We start from the raw sequence: 13,273 nt of genomic DNA, 5'->3' as shown, positions 1-13,273 counted from the left end.
GACTTCATCTTGCAACTGTTAATTTTCACTGTTTAAAGGTCATGAGTTTGTTAAGAGAGGCTTTAAAAGTGATTTGGTATGATTGAATTTTTGGTCCAATTTTCTACCGGTTGTTAATTCCAGAGATAATGATAATGAGCTACAAGTTAATACTGCCTTAGTTTTTTCATATATATATTTTTTAAACAGTCTTGCTCTGTCACCCAGGCTGGAGTGCAGTGGCACCATTTTGGTATACTGCAACCTCTGGCTCCCAGGTTCAAGCAATTCTCATACCTCAGTCTCCTGAGTAGCTGGGATTACAGGTGTGCCTCACCATGCCCAGCTAATTTTTTTTTGTATTTTTGGTAGAGATGGGGTTTCACCATGTTGGCCAGGCTGATCTTGAACTTCTGACCTCAGGTGATCCACCCACCTCCCACCTCCTAAAGTGCTGGGATTACAGGTGTGAGCCACCGTGCCCAGCCTGTTTTTTTAATGTTTATTTGCAGTTTTTTAATTATGAATTTCTTATGATGCAAATAGTTCATTCATCTATATAGCATGCCTGCTTCTTGCTGCTGCTTCTCTTTTCTTTTTTCCCCTCCCTCCCTTCCTTCTTTCCTTTCTGAAAAGGTCTCGCATTATAATCCAGACTGCAGTACAGTGGTGCAGTTGTAGTTCACTGCAACCTTGACCTCCTGGGTTCAAGCAGTCCTCCCACCTCAGCCTCCCAAGTATCTGGGACCACAGGTGTGCACCACCAACACTCAACTATTTTTTGTGTGTAGCGACAGAGTTTCCCTATGTTGCCCAGGCTTATTTCTCCTTTTCTTGGAAAATATCTTTAATCTCCTTTTCAAGCACTTAAAAAAAAACCTTATTATCCTTGATTACTTTATTATCTTCTTTATATATTTCCCAAGAATAAAATCTTCATTGTTTTGGGGAAAAGAAAGAAATTTTAAGGAAAACTTAATTTTTTATTGTTTTGTAGATGAGTCCTTTTTATTGTTTTATAGATTAATTGCTTCTTTTTATTCTCTTTTTATAGATATCAGTGTTTCTGTTATCCCACAAATGTTTTGGATATTATATTCACGGTAGATCAGTACATGGGCATGCAGATACTAATATGGAAGAAATGAATATGAACCTTAAAAGAGAATCGGTATGAAAATGTTTTATATCTTTTTGTTTTTAAGTTGAGAAATGGATTCTTATAAATCTAGGATTTGTTTTTTTTTAAAGTCTTTATTGATCACTTCTTTTTTTTCTTGATACGGAGTCTCACTCTGTCACCCAGGCTCAAGTGCAGTGGCTCGATCGTGGCTTACTGCAGCCTCTACCTCCCGGGTTCAAGTGATTCTTCTGTCTCAGCCTCCCTAGTAGCTGGGACTACAGGCATCCACCACATCTGGCTAATTTTTGTATTTTTAGTAGAGACGGGATTTCACCGTGTTGACCAGACTGGTCTTGAACTCCTAACCTCAGGTGTTCAGCTTTGGCTGTGATCTCAGCACTCCTAAAGTGCTGGGATTACAGGTGTGAGCCATTGTGCCTGGCCTATTGATCACTTTGAAAGTTGCTAGGGACCAACTCATTACCCCAAACGTTCATAAAGGGAAGGACTCTAATTTTATCTTGCAGTTCCTATATGAACTATATTTCACAGTAACCAGTTCATGAGGGAAAGTTCCTCCTTATAGAGGAAAGTAGAAGGAATTGTAAGTTAGAAAAATTACCATTTTGCAATGACTAATTGATCGATGAATGTAAGCTGCCATCATCAGTGGATGCTAAACAATTAAGTATTTGTTGGCATGGAACTTTATAATGAAGGATTAGGTTGACATAATCTGGACACACTGTAAATAAAAATAAGGAAAACTGACATACACACTTCCTGCCATGATGCAGTAGGAAGTACATAACATCACACATGAAGCATTTTTGGCTAAAAAACTGAACTTGAATATAATCAACCCTCTAGCTCTACCCACCAGTTTGTAGGAAATACAAGGGATAAAGGAACAAATTAAATAGCACCATAGGAAGTAATTAGCCAGGTCTGGAGTATAGGCTGCCTCACAGGATAAATGACTCAGTGTCTCCAAACAAATCAGTGGCATGAAAAGAAATGGAAGGGTGATGGTGGCAGTGTATGAACTATTATAAGAAAGGTTTGATAAACAAACTAATGAGATACAATGTATAGACTTTATTTGGATCCTGATTCAGACAAACCAACTATTTGAAAAATCTGGTAGATTTTTAGTGGGCTAAATGTTAAGGAACAATTACTTTTGTTAGGTATGAAATGGCATGGTAGTTATTTATTTTGAAGTCCTTATTAGAAATACATACAAAGCATTTACAGATGAAATGACATGTCTGGGTTTTACTTTAAAATACTCTAAGAAAAAAGAAAATTCAGGAGGATAGATTAAACAAAATTAATAAAATATTCATAATTGCTGAAGCTAGGTGATGAGTGGTTTACTATTCTCTCTAGTATGTACATTTGGAAAACTTCATAATAAAATTTTTTAGAGAATAAGATATGCACGCCTATAATCCCAGCACTTTGGGAGGCTGAGGCGGGTGGATCACCAGGTCAAGAGATCGAGACCATCCTGGTCAACATGGTGAAACCCCGTCTCTACAAAAAAAAAAAAAAAAAGAATAAGTTATGCTTAAAAGGAAAAATCAAGAAGATTTCGTGATTAAGGGGCCATACCTGTGACTTGTAAGAATTTGATACATGATAATGGCATTTCAGAGAAGAATTTATTTAATACATTGAACTGGATCACTTGATTAAACATTAGAAATTATGTTTTGATTAAAAAGTTAAATGCAAATCATGAAGCCATAAGAACCTAGAACAGGATATTTCAGACTGGGGGATGATATTCTAAGGCTAAAGAATAGAAAGCATCAAAAAGGGAATATTAATTGATGTTACTTTATTAATATGGTACATTTACATATCAAACAATCATAAAAGAGTTAGGATAAAATACTTATAACAAATATTACAAAGATATTGAAAACAGTGTTAAGAGTTATACAAATCACTAAGAAAACACTAAATTAAAATCTCAATGGAAAAATGACAAATATACACTAATAAACCTCTAAAAATATTTTAACTCATAATCAAAGAACTGACTATAAAATCAAAGAACTGACTATAAAAATAATAGTTTTCCTCTCTTCAAATTAGCAAAATATTTTTTAGAAAAACTAATACTTGTCGGGCGCAGTGGCTCGCGCCTGTAATCCCAGCACTTTGAGAGGCCGAGGTGCATGGATCACGAGGTCACAAGATTTAGACCATCCTGGCCAACATAGAGAAACCCTGTCGAGAGAGAGAGAGAGAGAGAGAGAGAGAGAGAGAGAGAGAGAGAGAGAGAGAGAAAGAAAGAAAGAAAGAAAGAAAAGCTAATACTTACTATCAAGGACACAGTGAAATGGGCAACCACAAAGCTACCGGTCGCAGGTTAAATTTATGCAGACCTTCTGGAAGGTGTTTGGGCAATGTATACGAAGAGCTTTTTAAAAGTTCATAATCTTTGTTTCACTTATTTTATGAATGTTAGCTCAAGGAAAAAATAACAATATGAACAGCTACTTAAATTCAAGATCTTCATCGCAGAGGTTATTCCTAAGGGGAAAAGTATGTAAAATTGGAGAATATTAAATAAATTGGCTTACCTTTGTGGTGAAATCTTAAATAGATGGTAAAATCATATTTTATAGAATATTTAACGACATAGTGAATTGCTCAGGCTGTAACTTTAAGTGAAAAGAAATCATTGTGATCCCATTTTTATGCTGTCTATATGTATTTGCCTTGGGGAAAAGATTGGAAATGAAATTCCTTAAGATAATCTGTATCCCTGGGTGTTGAGATTTTAGGTAAATTTTTTTTCTTTTTTGTATTTCTCTTTATTTTGTAAATTTTCTGCAATGGCATGTATGGTTTTTTGTTGTTGTTTTGAGACGGAGTTTCACTCTTGTTACCCAGGCTGGAGTGCAATGGTGCGATCTCAGCTCACCACAACCTCCACCTCCTGGGTTCAGGCAATTCTCCTGCCTCAGCCTCCCGAGTAGCTGGGATTACAGGCACGCACCACCATGCCCAGCTAATTTTTTGTATCTTTAGTAGAGACGGGGTTTCACCATGTTGACCAGGATGGTCTCGATCTCTTGACCTCATGATCCACCCGTCTCGGCCTCCCAAAGTGCTGGGATTACAGACTTGAGCCACCGTGCCCGGCCTGGCATGTATGTTTTTAATCAAGAAAAAAAATTTTTTTTTTTTTTTTTTTTTTTTGAGACGGAGTTTCCCTCTTGTTACCCAGGCTGGAGTGCAATGGCGCGATCTTGGCTCACTGCAACCTCCACCTCCTGGGTTCAGGCAATTCTCCTGCCTCAGCCTCCTGAGTAGCTGGGATTACAGGCACGTGCCACCATGCCCAGCTGATTTTTTGTATTTTTAGTAGAGACGATGTTTCACCATGTTGACCAGGATGGTCTCGATCTCTTGACCTCATGATCCACCCGCCTCGGCCTCCCAAAGTGCTGGAATTACAGGCTTGAGCCACCGCACCCGGCCCCGAAAAATTTTTTTAGAGAAGTTCACTACATGTCTTCTTCCTTTAAGTGTATAGAAAGCCAAGTGCCATATTATGTTTGCAGGTTCGATTTAGGCAAAGAAGGAAAATATTAACCACTGCAGTGGGTAGACAGGCTTTATGGAGGCAAGAGAACTTGTGTCGAACCTTGAAGCATCAATCAAATAAAAATTTTTTTTTACGTATTTGTGGTTGTCAGGATCCAAGTTGTGTTAAGGAAACCCAAAATGAATATCTGGTTTATAACATTAACTGTTTGGTCATGTATTACTATGTTTTATTGTAATTAATTAAGAAAGCATCTCAAAAATGTTTAGAAAACAAGAAAAAACCATTTACAATTATAAATCTGGTTAACTCCAAAGCAAGACCTTTCAGCATACATTAATAGAGCAATAGGTTAATTATAAAGAAAACTAAGAATATCAATAAATAATAAATATGTATGTGTCTTTATATAATTACCTTTACTCTGCTCTACTTAAATATGTGCCCTACTTAAATATATATATCTGCCCTACTTAAATATATAAATATATATTATATCATGTTATAAATATATTTATATATTATATATAAGTAAATATATATATTTAAGTAGAGAAAATGAAATGATATAAAATCCTGTAAAGGAGTATGAATTAGAATAAAGTAGAAATTGGCAAAATCTGGGAACTTTGGATAATGGTAGAATCTGTTTCTCAAATACGGTTTCAGTAAACTTCACTTAGCATCTGAATCTTGTAATACATGATAACAGCTAAAAAAAAGTTTTATATTTTATTTTTGAGGCAGAAAATTTTTAATAATATTGATGTTAACTTAAATTTTTTAACTTTTCAGGAAAATTTGTGTAGCCAGAGAGGTTTGGAATCCAACACAGATGGTCAGACTTTTCAGATTGCGATTTCTAACCAGATGAGACAACACTATGACAGAATTCATGAGACTCTAATAAGGGTTTGTATAAAATACAGTTAAGATATATTTTGTCAATATTTAATGTTTCTAGATACCAAGAACATAAGACTTTGCATGTATTCATTTCTCTTTTTTACATCAGAAAAATGGCCCTGCTAGACTATTGAGTTCATCAGCAAGTACTTTGGAGCAGAGTATAAAAGCCTATCATATGATGAATAAATTTCTTGGCTCCTTCATTGACCATGTATGTATGTCAACATTTATATTTAAGCTAGAATCAAATGCAATTTTTAGAAAGTTGAATGGGAATGCCAATTATTTCTTCAAGTCAACTAAGTCAGTAAACTTAGAACCTTTCCTTAGGACCTTCCCATTTTTTGTCACTTTCAATACATAGGAATAATATATTTTAAAAAGGCATTTCTAGCCATTAACTATGACTTAGAAATAGAGTTAGGTTATACAAAAGTAAAATGAGATTTTATGTGTCTGTTAACATGATGATGATTCCCTTAAACTGTGTGTGCACTGGAGTTTTGTTAGCCAGTTACCAAAATATCACTCTATTATTCATTATTGAAATCCTTGTGTTATGCTATGATTAAATTTCTGAAAAGCTTTGTATAAACTCATTTTCAGTTTGTCTAGCCCTAAATACTACTAAGGGCATTTAAAATTTAAAACATTCCTAAAGAGAATTTTGACATAGGTTTCAGTGTAGAAAATTCAGTCTTGGCTGGGTGCAATGACTCACACCTGTAGTCCCAGCACTTTGGGAGGCCGAGGCCAGCAGATCACAAGGTCAGGAGATCAAGACCATTCTGGCCAACATGGTGAAACCCCATCTTGACTAAAAATACAAAAACTAGCTGGGTATGGTGGTGCACACCTGTAGTCCCAGCTACTTGGGAGGCTGAGGTGGGAGGATTGCTTGAACCCAGGAGGCAGACGTGTCAGTGAGCTGAGATCATGCCATTGCACTCCAGCCTGGTGACAGAGGGAGACTCTGTCTCAAAAAAAAAAAAAAAATCAATCTTTTTGAAGAACAGATTTTCTTTGTTACTATTCATTCTTCATTTTCCCTCCCACTGATTTTACATTAATTGGAAAGCATTATTTCACTGCTGCTGTTCTTGAAGTGATGCTGTCTTTTTTCTTTGTTTTTTTTTTTTTTAGGTTCATAAGGAAATGGATTACTCTATAAAAGACAAGTTGCTTCTTGAAAGAATTCTTGGAATGGAATTCATGGAACCAGTGGAAAAAAGCATATTTTACAATGGTATCTTTTAAATCCCTTTACAGAACTTGAAAACTGTTTTCAAAGTTTGAGGAAAAAAAGTACTTATAGATATTTTTCTTTTGATTTAATAATTTTATGGCTTTAAAAAAAATCTTTTGATTATTAAATCTTTTGTTCTTTTGATTGAACAATTTTATAGCTTGTAAAAAAGGAATTACAGGAAGTGACTCTTGCCTGTAGTCCCAGCACTTTCGGAGGCTGAGGCAGGTGGATCACCTGAGGTCAGGGGTTCCGACCAGCCTGGCCGACATGGTGAAACTTCATCTCTACTAAAAATACAAAAATTAGCTAGACTTGTCAGTGTGCACCTATAATCCCAGCTACTTGTGAGGCTGAGGTAGGGAGAATTACTTGAACCCGAGAGGCAGAGGTTGCAGTGAGCCAAGATTGCGCCACTGCAAAAAACAAAAAAACCTTTACTAGTACAAGCCACAAATGGATATACCCCTGTAACTAGTACCCTTGTTAAGAGAAAACATAACCAGCACTTCAGATGCCCTCTTGTATAAAGCAGATGTTTCTAACTCGGTATCCAGGGGCTGCTTCAGTTCTCTGGATTTCCCTGAAATTGTTTGCAAGATTTGTATATGTATACTTTTTTTCCTCCTAGTGAAATAGTCTATTGTTTTCATCAGACTTTTGTTGTTGTTGTTTTTAAGAGACAGGTTCTTGCTCTGTTGCCCAGGCAGGAGTGCAGTGGGGTGATGATATTAATAGCTCACTCTAACCTCAAACTCCTGGGTTCATGGAATCCTCCCATCTCAGCCTCCCAAATAGCTAAGACTATAGCTTTTTTTTTTTTTTTTGGTAGAGATGGAGTCTCGCTATGTTGCCTAGGCTGGTCTTGAACTCCTGGCCTCAAGCAGTCCTCCTGCCTCAGCCTCCCAAAGTGCTGAAATTACATACATGAACTACTATACCCAGCCTTGTCATAATCTTTTAAAAAGGGTATTCATATCCCAATAAGGATGAAACCCACTGGTAGAGTGAAAAGAGGTCTTAGAGCAAAACCTTAGGGGGACTATTTGAGATAAATTCTTGAACTTTTGAACACTATGTACTATTCTGTGCCTTGATGGGTATTTTCTCTAATTTACTCTATCTTAGGGAATGTTTATAAGATTAATTTAGCCTTTAGTTATATAAAGAAATAGAGAAAGGTTATTCATTACCAACAATTGGTCCTAATGTTAAAACTGTTTTTGGCTGGGTGCAATGGCTTACGCCTGTAATCCTAGCACTTTGGAAGGCCGAGGTGGGTGGATCACGAGATCAAGAGTTCAAGACCAGCCTGGCCAAGATGGTGAAAATTCCTCTCTACTAAAAATACAAAAATTAGCTGGGTGTGGTGGTGAGCACCTGTAATCCTAGCTACTTGGAAGGCTGAGGTAAATAAATAAAAATTTTAAAAAGATAAAACTGCTGCCGGGCGCTGTGGCTCATGCCTGTAATCTCAGCACTTTGGGAGGCCAAGGCAGGCTGAGGTCAGGAGTTCAAGACCAGCCTGACCAACATCATGAAACCCTGTTTCTACTAAAAATAAAAAAAATTATCCGGGCCTGGTGGCGCATTCCTGTAATCCCACATACTGGGGAGGCTGAGGCAGGAGAATCGCTTGAACCTGAGGGGCAGAGGTTGCAGTGACCCAAGATCACACCACTGCACTCCAGCCTGGGCAATAAGAGCAAAACTCCATCTCAAAAAAAAACAAACAAACTGCTTTTTATGAGTTTTTTAACCTCTTTTAGAGTAGCAAATCTTAAAATTTTTGTTTATTTTTGTGTAAGCCATGAAGTATTGTATATAGTATATTTCTAATATGCTGTTTTTAAATATCCAAATTTTATCACCAGAAATTTATCACAGACTTGTTCCTTTTTAAAATTTCTAATTTATATTTTCTAAATTTTTTTTAATAGATGAAAGTTATTCTTTCAGCAGTGTTCTGTATTATGGAAATGAAGCTACCCTTCTTATTTTTGATCTGCTGTTCTTCTGCGTGGTGGATTTGGCTTGCCAAAATTTTATTTTAGCAGCCTTCCTTACATATCTACAACAAGAGGTAAATTTAAAAAATTTTTCTACATTTTCTTGAGAGAAATATGTTAGTAGTAGATATTTATTTTCATAGCAGAGAGTAACAATGTCTGCTTTCACTACAATTTTGTAAAGGTTTAGAATATGACTAACCCCACCAAAAGAAAGAGTAACATTTCAACCAACTGCACTCTGTCCTTTAGGGTCAATGAAATACCAGGGTCTAGTGGAACGCATAAGTTGCTTGATTGTGCTTGGAAGAGGAATCCTATAGGAAGACACTTAACTGCTAGTCTCCTAGATGCTACAAGTGAACAGTAATTAGAGTCCTTTTCACCCTCTCCACCAGATAGATGTTAATGTAACAAAAAAGCAAGCACTGGAGAGCTAGCTCAGGGCTCAGCACCAAAGGGAAGACCCCTTTAGCTTGCAACTTTGACACCTTCCCTACCTGTGTGAATAAAAAGCAACTTCGTATATGAGTGTGGACTCTGAAATGGAGATATCAAGAAATGGCAAATCTGTTCTTGAAATGTTGTTATTATCAACTGAATATTCTCCATTATGTCAAAGAATATATACAAGTAAGATGCAATTTATTAGCCCTTGACAGTGATCTAGAATTGTGAAGAAATTCTGTCCTTAGCGAGTAGATTCTTTTGATGTTTCCGTAGCTTTTAGACTTAGAAGAAAGTTGCCTTTCTAAATATTTTAAAGTGTATCCCTGTGAACATGAGAGAATTTGTATTATTAATTCATAAGAATTTATTCTAAATGAGAACATATATTGCTTTGAAAGTATGAAAGAAATTATCATCTTGAAATAACTTTGCGTTTCACCCTGGGATTCAGATGCCTGATAGATGAAAATAGTTGAGAGAATTAGCTAATTGAATCTAGATATTTTATTGATATGCATATTTCATTTTGTTTATATTTCTTTTCATTCAGAATTGTTTTAATTTTCCAGATTTTTAGATATATCCGTAATACAGTAGGACAAAAGAATTTGGCATCCAAAACATTGGTGGATCAAAGATTTTTGATTTAACTTCCTGAATAAATAACTTAAAGACTCAGTATAATCATGGCCAAAAGAAAGTGTCATGATATCAGGTTAGTTTGCCATATATTTTAAGACTTGTAATGTAAACTATTCTGTTTTTGTTTTTTATTTGCAGAAAGATTTATTTTTATAATTTGGGAATATATAATGTGATATAGTAGAAAATATTGTTTTCCCATTGTGTGTGGTACTTAATACACTAAGTAATTAACAGTGACAGTGAGGCAAAAAAAAATCTAAATGTTGCTTTCAGCATAGTACTTTTTAATGATAATTAAAATAGTCTTCATCATTTGTCTCTGTAGATTATTTTATAAACTGAGAGCTGTCTGAATTTTCTCACATTGACAAAATAATTTGATTCCAAGTTCAAGACTAGTTTTCAGTTGGATATTTTCATGTTTTATGTGCTTATGGTTAAATAAATATTGAAAGATATTTTCAAGTTTACTTAGAAATTTTAAATTGTGTTATTGCTGATTCAATTTGCCTCATTCTAATTGTTCACCGTATCTGGCAGTCAATTAATTCACTGTTGGATTAATATGCATCTCATGAAGTGATACCTATTCATTCCTTTGTATAGGTCAGTATACTCTTTCCATGAAATACGTTTGCATTTCTAACATAGTTTACATTTTTTAAGCTATAATGTGTGACATTTTTCCCAATATTGTTTTTTATACATTTTAATTTCTTAATATTTTAAGAGTTCTCTCCCCGTTTTGCTTTTTCAATTATGTTTAAAGACTGTAAATAACAAACTGTAAGGCTGGGTGCTGTGGCTCACACCTGCAATCTAGTACTTTGGAAGGCCAAGGCAGGTGGATCACTTCAGGTCAGGAGTTCGAGACCAGCCTGGCCAACATGTTGAAACCCTGTCTTTACAAAAAATACAAAAATTAGCTGTGTGTGGTGGCACATGCCTGTAATCCCAGTTACTTGGGTGAGGCACGAGAATTGCTTGAACCCAGGAGGTGGAGGTTGCAGTGAGCCAGATAGCACCACTGCACTCCAGCCTGGATGACAGAGTAAGACCTATCTTAGGAAAAAAAAAAACAAAATACTGTAAATGTATCATGTTTCTTACTGCTTTCTGTGTTAATGCTATGTAAATACTTAAAATGCAATACTGTACAAATATTGTTTATATTTTCTCAGTTGAAAATATATACTAAAAGATTTGGTGTTTCTGTTTTCTGTTTGATTAATGTATATCTCATGCATTTAGGAATATAGCATTATTGGGGCAGAGGTCCCAGCCGTTGCCAAAGTTGAATCTTTCACATTTCCCTGAATCTTGAGGATGACTGAAAAGAAAGTCTTTGAAACTACTGTGTCTGAAGGATCACAGTACAGGAATGCCTTTATAAAAGCTGCAGAGATAGATACATTACTGGCATGGATTTTTAAAACCACTCACTCAGAAGCATATGTAAGAAATTCAACCATCATTCAACACAGAAGTTAATTTTAGTGTAAATGTTTTTAAGTATTAAATTTCACAATAAAGGATTTATTGGCTTACTTGCTGATAAAACACAGAAAACATTTAAAATCATTCTTAATTAATTTTGTATGATATTTTTATTTTGGTTAGATGCATAAAAATTAGTTCAGATTTTCATACACTGTTGACTCCTTTGTTCACATTGTCACAATTTACAACACTGTTGACTCCTTTGTTCACATTGTCACAATTTACATTTCATGATCATGTGCATGTTCACTAGATTCATTACCCTTTGTTTATTTCTGTAGTACGCAATCACTGTACTTTGAATCTTATATCCCTGATTTTACTGATTTTCTAGAAACATTTGATGTCTCTTCATCATTTCATAAGAAACAAAACCTAGAGAGGTTGTTTAGAAGCTGTTGTGCACTTTGTATGCTCCTTAGAAACATATAAGCCCTTAAAATACGTCTGTAGACCCGGGCCTTGGTTATGAGAGATTTGTAAATGCTTGCTTCTCTGGCACTGCTCTCTTAACTAACTGCCTTTTGAGAGGGTTTTGCTGGTTACCTACATTGAGGAACATCCAAAATGATCATTAACTCAGCTCTTGCAAGTATGAAGCATGTATCCTTTTTGTAAATATTGACAAATATAAGCTGAGGGGAAATGAATGTAAGTCAAAGAACAGTGAGCAGTGTGACTTAATGAAAAATGCTCCAAATTTAGTAACAGAAGCCCTGGATTCAAATTAGAATTTTGCCCCTGTTACTTACAAGCTTTGGTATCTTGAACAAAGTCATTTGGCATCTCTGAGCTTTATTCTACATCTCTACAATGAAAATAATACCCTTTGCTTACCACTTGTTGGAAGGGTGTGTGTGTGTGTGTGTAATGGGGTCTCACTCTTCTCACCAAAGTTAGAATGCAGTGGCATGATCTTGGCTCACTGCAACTTCTGCCAGGCTCAAGCAGTCCTTCCATCTCAGCCTCCCAAGTACCTGGGACAACAGGTGTATGCCACCACGCCCAGCTAATTTTTTGTACTTTTTTTGTAGAGACAAGCGTTCACCATGTTGCCCAGGCTGGTCTTGAACTCCTCAGCCTCCCAAAGTGCTGGGATTACAGGTGTGAGCCACTACACCTGGCCAGGATTAGGTTCTTAAAATGTACTTTTAACATTGGGTACACTATGAATGCTGGAATTTTTATTTTTATTTTAAAATATCTGATCCAAAATATATTTTTATCTTGCCAATAAATTAATAATATGATATTAAAACTCAGATTACTGATCTCAGTAACTGACCAATGAAAATTCTGAGCCTGCCTTCTTTTTTTTTTTTTTGAGACGGAGTTTCGCTGTTGTTACCCAGGCTGGTGTGCAATGGCGCGATCTCGGCTCACCGCAACCTCCGCCTCCTGGGTTCAGGCAATTCTCCTGCCTCAGCCTCCTGAGTAGCTGGGATTACAGGCACATGCCACCATGCCCAGCTAATTTTTTGTATTTTTAGTAGAGACGGGGTTTCACCATGTTGACCAGGATGGTCTCGATCTCTTGACCTCGTGATTCACCCACCTCGGCCTCCCAAAGTGCTGGGATTACAAGCTTGAGCCACCGCGCCCAGCCCAAGCCTGCCTTCTTCCTCAGCCACCCCCAGCTCCACCAGTAAGAGGCCTAGATAGGGGTCACTGATACATGTAAAACATAAAAAGAAAACAACACCCCTGTGGGAGACACAGTTCATGATAAAGAGTGGAGAAGACAGGAAGAGTAGAGTATTGTCTCTGAAAGGGAGGGTTTCTTTCATTTGCTCACTCATTCATTCATTCATTCCAACAATGTTTCTATCTCTTTCTACTCCTCA

General features: G+C 36.3%; 1 protein-coding gene across 26 annotated transcripts in view; it reads left to right on the top strand.

Moving 5' to 3' along the window:
* Nucleotides 1-13,273, top strand: part of TMEM67 (transmembrane protein 67) — an 88,132-nt gene that overhangs the window by 49,245 nt on the left and 25,614 nt on the right. For 22 of the 26 annotated variants that reach the window (XM_078352690.1, XM_078352698.1, XM_035276433.3 and 19 more), the window contains 6 exons: nt 1,034-1,150; nt 5,466-5,582; nt 5,686-5,790; nt 6,723-6,825; nt 8,766-8,908; nt 9,854-11,140. In XM_078352690.1, the coding sequence (XP_078208816.1) occupies nt 1,034-1,150; nt 5,466-5,582; nt 5,686-5,790; nt 6,723-6,825; nt 8,766-8,908; nt 9,854-9,934 (666 nt within the window). In that variant the 3' untranslated portion in view covers nt 9,935-11,140. Of the gene's footprint in view, nt 1-1,033; nt 1,151-5,465; nt 5,583-5,685; nt 5,791-6,722; nt 6,826-8,765; nt 8,909-9,086; nt 11,141-11,180; nt 11,510-13,273 lie in introns of those variants that run through there. The other 4 variants (XR_614516.4, XR_013527903.1, XR_001907616.4 and 1 more) reach the window with 3 other exon arrangements.

This window comes from Callithrix jacchus, chromosome 16 (genome assembly GCF_049354715.1).
Source record: "Callithrix jacchus isolate 240 chromosome 16, calJac240_pri, whole genome shotgun sequence".
Classification (NCBI taxonomy): Eukaryota; Metazoa; Chordata; class Mammalia; order Primates; family Cebidae; genus Callithrix; species Callithrix jacchus.
This window is presented reverse-complemented; position numbering and strand designations above follow the sequence as displayed.